Source organism: Pararge aegeria, chromosome 5 (genome assembly GCF_905163445.1).
Source record: "Pararge aegeria chromosome 5, ilParAegt1.1, whole genome shotgun sequence".
Classification (NCBI taxonomy): Eukaryota; Metazoa; Arthropoda; class Insecta; order Lepidoptera; family Nymphalidae; genus Pararge; species Pararge aegeria.
Window position 1 is genome coordinate 6984769 of NC_053184.1, and position 12827 is coordinate 6997595.

Consider the following 12827-nt stretch of genomic DNA (forward strand, 5'->3'; position numbering starts at 1 on the left):
GATCAGTGACTTCATAATTGTCAGTTTTTACAAGTTTGGTAATCTAGATCGTTCGAAGTTGTACTTCTAGAGTTGCGTTATAACTAAAATTGCGATCTATAAAAACTAAATCAATACCGTACTGTCTCTCTAACTATGCTCAGGCCAAACTACAGGCCCTCACTGCAGGGTAAAGAGAGAATTATTTTTATTAACCCATAAATCTGTTTTAATGCATGCCGGTCCAATCCTACTAATCCTACTATCCTACTATAATATTATAAATGTGAAAGTGTGGATGTTTGTTACTTAATCACGCAAAAATGGCTGAACGGATTTGGATGAAATTTGGCATGCATGTAGCCTTTGACATGGCAAAGAACATAGGTTACCTTTTATCCCGACTCCTTAAGTAATTTCTGGGGGGAAAAAAGTTGTTTTCGAGTAGCGGGTAGACAGCTTTTTTTCGTATGCATCTCGCCTATGCCATGTAATATCTATAACAATCTTTCAAATAGTTCCCTTGGTAGTATTAAAAATTAACGAGTAAAGCTTTAGACCCCATTCGGAAGTCCACGCAGACGAAGTCGGGGGCAGAAGCTAGTATATTTATGGCTATAAGAATGACTTAATTTGTCTCATTGTTTTAGTAATAAACGTAATTTCATTCAACTATATAAACATTTATTAAATAACCAATATAATAGCAAAAATTCACATGCAATTGCCAAGACCTGCGCCGTAAGCAAATCCTGCTTTAAGGGTAGTTATACCCTACCCTTTTTCGATACACTTGGAGGTTACAGTAAAGTTGATCTTATAAAAATTGTTTTAAAAAGCACTTAATTCTTCAACGAGGACTTGTGGCAGAACTTTGTAAAATTAAAATCAGTATACCGTATTTGCGACTCAGTGGGCAATTATTGGGACCATTTTACTTTAACTGTATAGAGTTTCGATACCCCTAAACGACTTCAGTAGGGCTAGCACGCACGCCACGAGAGCAGAGAGAGAGAGAGTCTACCAATTATTTCGACTATACCGAGATAAAGATAATTATCTCGGGGCTCGAAAGCTAGCCCCTTCTAGATTGTGAGCGAGCAAATCTAGACGAGCAAATAAATAGAGTACTTACTATTAGGTCTATTTAACTTTTACGATACAGAGTTTAATAGGTACTTGAAAACAACTCCTCGAGCGCGAGCGAGCAAATCTTTTACCAAGGCTACTTAGTGCCAAGTGTGAGATTTTCTACCTACGTTACTTATTCGATCGCTTTAAAGTCAAGCTAGCTACGATTTAAATGGGATAGAAGTAACTTTTCACTTGGCGACCTGGGCGGCCTCCTAAGCTTCTGGAGTAAGCTCGGCTGGCTGGAGTAGCGGGAAGCCGTACCAGTGGCACTACGTACAATAAAAGGTTCCGGTCGACCAAGTACGGAGACAAGCCATGGGAATGAAGAAGAAGAAGATGGGATAGAGGGAGTGCCATCACACGTACAACGGAGGGTTCAAGCCAACCAAGTACGGAGACAGGCCCTGGAAAAGAAGAAGGAGAGCCATTTATTTACTTCGAAACCGCACTGACACTCGTGATTCGTGATTCGTAAGAGGTCTAGTTACGTGTCGCGAAGGTAGGTACCTATCTACATGAGAAACAAATAAAGAATTTGAACTTTGACTATGAACGTAACTACCTACGTATGCAATGTTTTCCTGCCACAATAATTTAAAATCTTAGTATCATAGCCGTAAAAAATAACCTATGCTCTATCTCAATGTGTCACTACTTTATTTAAATATTTGTGGCGACTGTTTATATACACACAAGCGCTTCCCCCTTGACTTCGTCTATGAAAACTTCTGATAAGTAAAGTCCCATAAAAACTTTCATTCTACGGCCGACCGCGTTGCTTCGTCCGGCCCGCGTAATGTTAAATAGTTCTTCGACAATTGGGCTTTCAAATGCCAAGACAAGTCTAAGAGATATACGCGTTTTGAAAAAAGTGTAATTTAATCCGCTATTTAGGAACGGAATATATATAGGGAGTTTTAAAGAATTCTTAGACTTATTTACACTAAACCACTATACTCTTCAACCTAAATAAAGAGTTATAATATGACTTAAAAAATGACGACCTTACTATAGATAAAAACTTTCATATATTGCCGAGCGAGGCGGTTGCCTCGGTGGCGAAATTTTATTAAATCAATTGCAAAAAAGATTTTTCATATATTATGTTCTAGTCCTATGAACGCGTTCACACTAACCAGAAAACTTTATTATTAGTATTAAAAAAATAGTATACATTATATGACGTGAATATTATAGCCGTGGATTATCGCCCCAAAAAATCACGTTTTATAGTCAACCTTTAACGGCATGTCGAAGGTATATTTTACATTTTCACTACTTAACTTACTTTTCAATATTATACTGAGACTACAAAAAAATATGCCAGTGGCGGCGTTTTGTGGTGGATATGCCCAGTTGCAATGGCCTGTGTGCAGGGGGTAGGTACTACCTAGGGGTAGATAGTAACTAAGTAAAAAAACAATAAATATTAAACACTCATAAACTCCTTTATTTATAAGTTAATAAACATACAAACATTAATGAGTAGATTTAAGAAACATTTAGTTTATAAATTGTTGACAAAATAGGTAAAATAGAAGTTTGTAATAATGTTCCAATAAGGGGCGTATTCAACATCCCACCCGAAACGACGACATGGACCTACATGCTTCGTGTAGCCCAGCTCAGCCCTTGATACCACTTTGACAAACTAATGGCGCCAGGTGTTGTCCATTCTTTTTATGGTACGCTTATGAAATGTAAATAGACTGAAGTACAAACTTTTAATAATAAAAGACCCTGAAGTTTGATATACTTAATAATGTTCAAAATCGGTGCATATCCAACACCCTACCCGACGGTGCATGCTTCGTGTACCTACTATATTAATCGCTCAGCACTCGACTCCACGCAACCTTAATAAAATAAGGCAAGCAGATTAACACAAAATAAAAAAAAAAAAATTAAATTATGATGGAAAACTCATCTAAGAACCTGTCAAAGAATTCAGACTCGTACAGTTCGAACAATCTTACTTGACCGGCCTGTAAAGAGACTCTGAGTGCGAATTGTGAGATTTTCTACCTACGTTTACTTATTCGATCACGTGAAAGTTAACTACGATTTATACGTAGCGCCAATTAGTTGCAATACTGGGAACCGTACTGCCACTAGATGGCGCTTCTTCGATACCTTATAAATTGAGGTTAACTTTCAGGAGACCGAATAAGTAAACGTATGTACGTTTACTTATTCGGTAAAAATCTCACATTTGGCACTCTGTAAGTCATACGTCGCACGCGTACCATGTTCAAACCGTCGTAGCCACACATGATTAACTACAATCCGGCCAACTATGAACGTGATGAGAAACTTCAAATCATTAAAATCGGTCCATCCATTGACGTGCTATAATTACCATAATACACATTTACACAGATAGAAAAACAAAACCGTCTAACTTATAACACAAGATGGGTGTTATTTATATGTTGAATTTTAGGTCCTGGGTTCACAAAATAAAAGTTACCAAATTACATGAACTCATCAATACCCCTAATCATTCTCCAACATTCGCCTTCGCCTAGGACGAATCGGTGCTAAATCTCTGAACAAATCATCAACATTGTCAGGCGGAGGCGCTACATTCAAATTTTCTATTTCCCTCCACAAGTCATAGTCACTCATAATACCTCCGGAGAGTATTCTAGACGGATCTAAAGAATATGAGGTGAGTACATTTGGGAAACCCTCGTTTGGGTTTGCATTAAGCCTCTCCATAGTTTCCTTTTCAATACGCTCCAAGCGATCCAACACTTTTGTCGGGTCCGCCTCCTTTGGCCTTGCATTGAAGTCAATGTCAATTTCAATTCTGAAAATAATGAAAAATATTATATAAACAGTCGGTAGATAATCTTGCTTGAGGAATAAATTGTATAGATTTTATAATATACATAATGGTTAGCACGTCATTCCATTTAGTTAATTTAACAATTGTAAAATCAGCCCTTAATTATTTTAATTATTCAGTCATCGAGACTTTTTAATGTCATTAAACTGGACATGCATCCACATGCAATAGGATTTATAGCTTTAACCCATCACGCTGGTCCAGTGCAAATTGATGAGTTTGACGATTATCAACAGGCCGATGGATTTACGTGCTTTCCGGCCAAATGGCATGACCCGTGAAACGAACCCTGAGGCGTGTACAGATGCTACCTACTATTCCAACGTAGAAAGTATGTCGAGATCACTGACAGCCAAATTCTATTTATTTTTATAGTTTTCGATTAGATTCATTTACCCAGTGTCTTCTTTAAACTTTGCCCATTGTTCAGCGTTGGGCGCGCGTGGTATTTCCGCAGCGAGAACCCGACACGCTCCCGACATTGTATTCCCCACGGTTTCTAATTCAGCTTCCACTGTAACAAAAGCACACTTGTTTAGAAATTTATCTCGTGCAGTGCTCCATTTGTCAACTAAGCAAAACTATCGGAATTCAGTTTTATAGTTATCCAATAATAAAATTACAAGTCCGAAACAAACTCGTATTTATACCTATATAATAAATCTATCTCTACTTTATAGCAATAAGGACTATTACTGTTTTCCTTATGTTTTTTCTGTTGTATTGTGTTGCAGTAAAGTTTTTTTTATTCTATTCTATCTAACAGAAATGAAATAAATTGACAAATCATCTGTAAGCTCTTTCTTCTACCGTGAGGTTTAGCCAATCTAACAGTATAAAGGCGAATCGTTAATTAACTACCTATATGAAAGGTAGATAATGTATCTTCAATTAAACTCTTATTATTGCCCTTACCTTATTAAGCTACTCAGAAATCTGTCGCATTTTTACTACCACTAACTATGCGTGTGTAACTGTGTACCAATGTTTCTCAAATATAGTTCAGCGGGTACATACGACGTCAATATTTGGGGATTAGTTTATATGTGTGTGTTGTGTATCAATATAGGTATGTTTTGTGTTAATTGCTGAAGTGACGTGGCTATCCACGCCACTAGCAATTTGTGAGTTATTCATATAAGTACGCATGGCGTCGAGTGTTGGTAAGGCGTTGGTTTGTGGCATACAAAACATGTTGGTACCATTGGATTCGACTCAACGTAATGTGGAAATGGTTTTTTTATGGGGTTTAAGATTTTAGGAATGTTGGCGCATATTACCTCGTTAGTTAGTACTTAGTAGTACCTATTACCATACCAAACCAACATTTTTTTTTAAACTAAAAGAAGGTTAGAGTTAAAAATAATTATTACACAATTCTATAAATGAATAGTCAGTTCGGTTTGGTCAGCGAGAGTTGCGATATTCTTACGGATATGAGTATCATTGTTAATCCACTCGAAGTGTCAATAACAGTTGATGGGACATACAAAGAGAAATTTCAAATGTAGATAAGCATGATGAACATGGCTTGTTGCGCAAGTGAGCTAACACTTTGGTGCTTTAAACTGACCACATAATAACGTATTGCAAACCACAAACAACACATGTTTTCAGTGACTTTTAAAAATGTTTGTCAAGCTTTAAGGACAAGCTTAATAATATCTATTCTTTTAGGTTTACCTTACTCTTCGATGAAGATATTGTTGATCGAATTTATAGATATTAATGTATTGACCGTAATCTTAAACTTTTCAATGCCAATTGGAATGTTTAAGAAGCTCTTGCCGTGAATAAGTAAATTTATTTTAAATAGCCCGATAACGAAAAATGATCAGAAAATTTAAATGATGGATATGTAGAGCTGCAGGGTTAGAGAGTATTTCTGAACCCGATACCTTCTCTTTTATCCTCATATGGAATATGTACTTAAGTTTGTTTCAATTTTAAGAGCATGGTCTGTTAAACAAGAAATAAGGAAATTTGTATCAAATTTCTGTTCTCTTATCTGAACAAGACCGCAAGCAAAAACGTTTGTTAGGTTTGCATAAAGGGAGCTAAAAGATTAGAACAAGAGCAATGGTTCAGCAAAGGAGATACTAGATAACATGAGACAAAATCTCGCTGTATACCACCTATTTTTAGTAAGTAGAATAATCAGGAAATGATGTGTTCAGAAACGAATGAGGTTTTAAGTGTAGTAGATTTAATGGATAGGAGCAGGCGTTATGTACATTGCAAAATTCCATGATATTCAATGAACATAAATATGCTTATACTCTGTACTTACGTTGTAATTTATAATATCTTCAATTTTTTTACTCCAAACCAAAAATATCTTTCCGCAATGTCATACATGTCTACACTCTACGCACTTTCATACCGGAGTATCCTCCGGAGATGTTTAATTTATAATGAACAAATGCAAGTTATCTTAGCAATTGCAAATTAAACAGTGTGTAAATATATAAGAAGTAAATGCCATTATTTAGCTAATATTATTTATATATTATGCTGTAGCTGATACTTATTTGGTCGTATCTGATGACCAGTATAGTTTTAACCATAACTGCATACATTTAATCTTGTATCTTGTTTATTGCGATCTGTGATTCCGGTCACGTGCAATCTCAACGGTGTACTGCTAACGAATACGAATTCGCTGAATCATGCTTAGTTGCTAAACTGAATTAACAAAAAATGGCATAGCAACAAATATTACGTCAACATCTTTTACTTTTTTTATACCATACATCGATAACAATATAATAAATTGCGTACAACATATATCTCTATACAATATCTACTAAGTATTTACAATTTCATGCTGTTTGCAACATTAACATGCAGAGTATATAGTTCGCTTGATGCAGAATTGCATATGTTAATAAAAACGTCTAAGAAGCGAGATGCAATAACGATTCTCACGAATTTGCAATAAACTTAATTACTTATTCGATTCCGACATTGTTGTGCCATAAGTAGGACAAATTATAGTTTGTTATTTTATGGTGCTAGAAGAGCGTTGTTGTTATGAGCAATGGTTTATGGTTCTTATAGTTTCGACTATTTGGTCTACTTGTTTTAGTCAATTTCAGGATGAATTGCCATGCAAATTTTTTACGAAGTAAATCTGTATTTTTGGTGAATAGTTTTCATGAGCATGAGTTTGTGTGTAAATCTGTAGATTTGATGAGTATTACAAAATATCACATTCATAATACGGGTCTAATACCTAGGCCCGTGTTATGAATATGATCCGTTATTTTTTACCCAAATATTTTTTCGCAAGAAATGTACGAAAAAAGTAAATACTACTACGAAAAATAATGTTTAAACCGCTCTCATATTTACCGCATACAACAATCAGTTTTATATTTTAAAATTACCTGAGCTGCGATTTTTTTCTTTTGGAGATTTTCGTAAGGCTCTCGCAAGATTTCCACAAACTGGATCGTGTGATGTTAATTTACTTCCACTAGAACGCCATTCATCGTCTAAAAAAATGTAAGTATTTCATGAATCATAATCCAAAATGTTTAATTTTAAACTATACAATTTACTTTTTCACATCTGAAGAAACGCCCTCATCAGATACTGATTTGGGCGTGCCAATGCAATGCGAAGATTAAATGTTCATGTCTATGGACTGACAAAAATAAAGTAAAGAACTAAAAACTTAGAAGAATTTTATATTTTAGATTCACTAAGTTTTTTTTTTGAAAACTAGCTCTAGACATAGAGCTCGTTTGCGTTTCACAAAATTTATTTCTATTACTATCCAATCTTCTACTACTTCTCTGTTGGGAATGTCATTTTCTTCCTGTCTTATACCTAAGTGGTACTACGTGGTACTTGTGGCCTAAGTATAGGATTCGCTCGCTCGCAATCGAGGAGTTGCTTGAGAGTATTAAATCCTGTATCGCCAAAGAAAAATGGACTTAAACTCGCTCAGCTTAGAGTCGCAAATTCCGTACTTCTGATTTTTTTTTACAAATTTTCTGCACAATCACCTAGCTTTAGAATTTAGTTAAATGGTACAGGTATCTGATAATATTAAATTATTATTGTACGAACTCAACTTACCCATAAGCGTGTTCATAATTTGCAACCTAGTTGGAGCGTCTATAGGTCTTTCTAAGGCTGTCCTTGGTCGGCGAGGTAGATAAGCACGTGTAGGGCGTATGCCTGCACATTCAGTGGTAGCTGGTCGTAGACGTGATAATGTCGAATACTTCAATGAAAACTCCTCTTTAAGATTGTTGTTTTTACTCTAAAAAAGTATAATAAAATTCAATATGCAATGAAATTAGATCAAGGAAGTTAATTGGTTGGTACTTGTTTCTTTGAAATCTTTATTGGACACACACATGATTTAAAATAAATGAAAGAAAGAAGCATAACAATACAAAGTACTTGGTAGGAAATTTAAAAGACGAGTTCACGTCCTTTCTCAACTAGGGATGGAAATTTGACGGGAGCCAAAAACTCCATGATGGATTCTTAGAATTCATATTATGCTACCAAGTATAGGTAGTTACTATATTATAAACTTACAGCTATTAGCATGCATTTCTCAGGTACCTCATTTAATCCTTAAATAAACTTTGCTTACCTGAACGTGTGTTTTGTTCAAAGGACTAGGCTGAGGCTCTAGTGTAGACCCAATCACGTTAGGCAATGACTGCGGAGCATCCGGCTCTATATCACTTTCTGCACTACCATTGTCTTCAGGAATCTCATCTGCATTTTAACGAATATGCAAAATCAAAACATCAGGAAATTGGTAGGTATTGATGGTGACTTGATAATCTTTTAAATTACTCTGTATGTACATTGGTTGTGAGACTCAATATTGAATGCACAAATTGAGCAGTACTGAAAATTGAAACTTTTCAGTGTTAAATAATATTTCATAGGTGTAAATGGTGACTTAACCACACTTTGCCTACACGCTCATCGTTTCCCCTTACAGATATAAGTAAATAAAAATCAATAAATAAATATACTACGACAATAAACACATCGCCCTAATTTAAACGTAGCTTTTGTTATGGGTACTAAGATGACTGATGAATATTTTATACTTAAATACTTAGAATATACATATACTGAACAACATACCCAGATACTGAAAAACATGCATGCTCATCACACAAACGTTTTCCAGTAGTGGGAGTCGAACCCACGGCCTTGGACTCAGAAAGCAGGGTCGCTGCAAACTGCGCCAATCGGCCGTCAAAAGTATAACTTAATAATACTATTGGGTATTTAAAGTAGGATCTAAGTATTCACCACTTACCTTCCTCATCTGCATTTAATGGTATTTCATCTAATGTTACAAGCATCGGTAAAGCAGATGCAACCGTTGAGCGATAATTCATTGTGTCAGCAATGGGAGTTCCTCGCAAAGTCAACCGGCGGAGGGAGCTGCAAACGCCTATGGTCCATAAGCGACTCGATTCTTCTATAGGGTTACTGCAATATTTATCAACGTATAAATATTGTCAAAGCAATACTCCATTTATCTTTGCAGCTTTAGGTAGATAAGAAGTTTATTATTTTTGTATAGTTTTTAGCAGTGGCGTGCACAGGGTTTCTAACCAGGGTATGCATAAAGCGGGCACATGGCATAAAATGGCAAAATTTCCCTCCAATACGGGTTATATAAAATAATTTGGGTATGCAGTGCTTCTGTGCATGTATGAAGTGCACGCTACTGGTTTTTAGGTAATTTGAAGTATATATTTAGTTGAAGAGAAATGTGCAGCGTCCTTATAAACTCATAAGAGTTTCGAGTCACCAAGGTAACAATTGTTCTATAATTTTAAATAATAAATATAAATAAATAAATTGAAAAAAAAAAACACTTGTACTCACTGTAAACTTTATAAAAGTGATGTAAGAATACTTCAACTAAGTACCTACGTTGTAAAAGGAGCATGTTTAAATAACATACCATGGTACTTACTCGGCTAAGTTAAGCGTATGTATTTTCTGCATAGCCGCCAACGGATGCAACTCAGAAAGACGATTGGCGGCAGCATGGAGTTCCTTTAATGCCCCCAAGCCCCAGATTCCATCCAAGGATGTTAAGCCGCATCTGTTTATGCTTAGTTTCTACAAGCAAAACAAACTGATAAACCTTGCCATTGAGACTGTGTGTATCCGTCAGATAATAATTGAAATGTCGACTGGTGGTGTCATGGGTCTTTACTCAGCATTAACTTCATCTGGGTGACACCCATTGCTGGAAATAGGTCTTTTGTAGAGAGTTCCAAAAACCATGGTCCTAGGCTTGTTTCCAGCGGCTCCTAGCGACTCTTTTGATGTCATCCGCCTACCTCCTTGGGGGCCAAACAACTGCATATACCGGTGCGAGGTCGCCAGTCCTTAACCTTGGTACCCCAAAGTACATCGGTACTCCAAGTTATGTGTAATGTTACTCAACATGCGTAAATCGAATTAGACAACGAATTTCCCACATCGACCAATGAAAATAAGTTACTGTTGTTAATTTGTTTTAGTTCAGGATAAGTATACAAATGAATTAGCATCGGAAACGTACTTTTAAGTGAACTAATCCAATTCCAAGATCACGCAAAGATGAAATTGCGCTTCCGTCAAGAGTAAGGGAACGTAAGCGGGGAGCGAGGACGTGCAACCGACGCAAGCCGACGCGCTCTGCAATAACACGCAACTTTGCTTCGCGTATCGTCAAGACTTCCTCGTCTGTGGTCACGCCACTGCTCTCTTTCTAGAAGGAAATAGGGTTGTCCTTACATCATCAACATCATCATATCAACCGATTGACATCCATTGCTGGACAAATGTCTTTTGTAGTGAGTTCAAAAATCCCAGGTCCTGGGATGTTTTTTTTTTACCGGCTCCCAGCGACTCACTTGATGTCATCTGTCCACCTCGTTGGGGGTTAACCAACGCTATTGGTAAATGTTTGTGATAAATAAATAAGAGCAATGAAGTAAGTTTTTAAATAGTTGTAAGAGTAGTGCAAAGCCTGGCCATTAGGCAAATTATGATGTGTCAACATATCGTTAGTCATATTTCGCCTACTTCCCACGTATCGAACAAATTGCTGCAAAAATATTTGAACAATTTGCGACAACCCGACCAATCTTTACAGTGTAATTTATAATTTCTTTTTTCTTTAAATGCAAAATATTTAGAAGTAGTAGAGCTTTTTGTGACAGAGCTCATCTGGGGAAGTAGTATCACCATGCTAATTTCTATCACTAAGCAGCTGTGTTCCAGTCTGAAGAGCGTTTTCCCGTGCTGGCCGGTTTTTACAGGCACTTTAGGCTATAACACAGGGCGCGTCAAGTTCATGGATAGAACATTGTATGATGTACTGCTTGCATTTCTGCAAAGGGTTGCTGGGTTCGTCAATGCGTCAAAAAAACGCCAAAATTCTCTGTTAGCGCGTAAGAGCGTATTTAAAAGGACGCGGATGTTTACTCGTCGCAAATTAATGTCCATATGGACTTTCGCATAATCACTCCTGCTTCAATACAATTTACGGATTTCTTACCAAGAGTTCTATGAGAGTTAATTCTCGGGGTATAACAATGCGCCTGTAGCCGGGTAATCTACGCTCCAGTTCGTCCTGGCCAGGCGGTTGTTCTGGATCAGGGGGTGGCATAGCCAACATCCTTAAAACACAACATCCAAGTAATGAAGGTTCGAATAGTTACCAAACCAAACTTGTGGTAATATGAAAACATATGTTTGATTTTAACCTACAAACGTTAAAGGCCTAAACTTAAATAGCGCTTTAAAAATCTGAAGCAAAACTTCAGAAATTATACTTTCCATAATAATTATTTTGCTTTTCCAAGGTGGAAGGTATAAAATAACTAAGGTCCTACGGATATTTCTTTTTTTTTTAAATACTCGTATGCCATGCCGTCCAAAAGTTCACAAAAGGGTTTGGTAGGATTAACAACAGCCAAAAAACTGGCGCTATAGCCTCTTTGTATGGATAGCTAGACCGTAGATGTTTAGATAGATAGACCGAGATAAAGCCCATGAACTAAGCAAGTTAATATTATCCAATAAATGATACAACCATAAACCAATATTGTAGGCGTTTGAGATTTCCTACACGTGCATCACACTGTTTTAAGCAATTGAAGGTGTTGGTTTTATCAAACGAAAAACAGCTACCAAAGTTTATTATTTTCCCACTGTTTAGGTAGGTATTCAAATCAATTGATCAAAATAGAATTGAAGTCGTTGTATCAAATCTATGTAAATGTCACCTGAATAGTGGAGTAGCACGAACATTCTGCGGTTCTGGAGAGCTGGCACTAGAAATTTCTGACGGTGACGGTGAAACGATCACGCTTGGTGTCTGCGGAGCTGAACCTAATTCCACATTTGGCGCTTCCAGTACTGGCATTATTTTCAGATTTAAATCGAAAATTTAAAATGTTATTTTAACAAAACTACGTTGCTAATAGCAACTGTTTAAAGAGGATGCAAAAAAGCTACAGTGTAAATGGTTTATATTATCAATGTTCTTCCTCGGCAGATTGGTTCTAAATCTCGGGCGAAAGGTTACTGTTCACTGAAGCTTTTAAATCTATGAATTCCCAGCCAGTACATAGCCCATTTATAACCAAAGTACTGATATTTTATTTTAACCGACTGACCTATATTTCCACTGTTTTTCAAAGGATCTTCAAGTTATATTAAAACGAACCAAAGCAAAAGTCTAAACCATGTCTCGTGTCTTCAGTAATAACATATTATAACCAAATGTGTATTAAAAATCAAAAACATATCAGTCATAATTCAATGACTAGATTAGACTAATTATACTACTATAGTGTTTTAATATACC

The 12827-nt window shown here is 36.4% G+C and overlaps 1 protein-coding gene across 1 annotated transcript; it reads right to left on the reverse strand.

The window, feature by feature from the left end:
* Positions 1 to 3323: 3323 nt before the first annotated feature.
* On the reverse strand, positions 3324 to 12407 carry LOC120624010. Its single transcript, XM_039890312.1, has 10 exons — positions 12244 to 12407; positions 11514 to 11634; positions 10533 to 10721; positions 9936 to 10084; positions 9267 to 9442; positions 8580 to 8707; positions 8051 to 8237; positions 7354 to 7461; positions 4361 to 4478; positions 3324 to 3925 (listed from the first exon to the last, which is right to left on the reverse strand). The coding sequence occupies exons 1-10, from the start codon at positions 12381 to 12383 to the stop codon at positions 3610 to 3612; spliced, it is 1632 nt and encodes a 543-aa protein (XP_039746246.1). The 5' UTR covers positions 12384 to 12407; the 3' UTR covers positions 3324 to 3609.
* Positions 12408 to 12827: the final 420 nt, after the last annotated feature.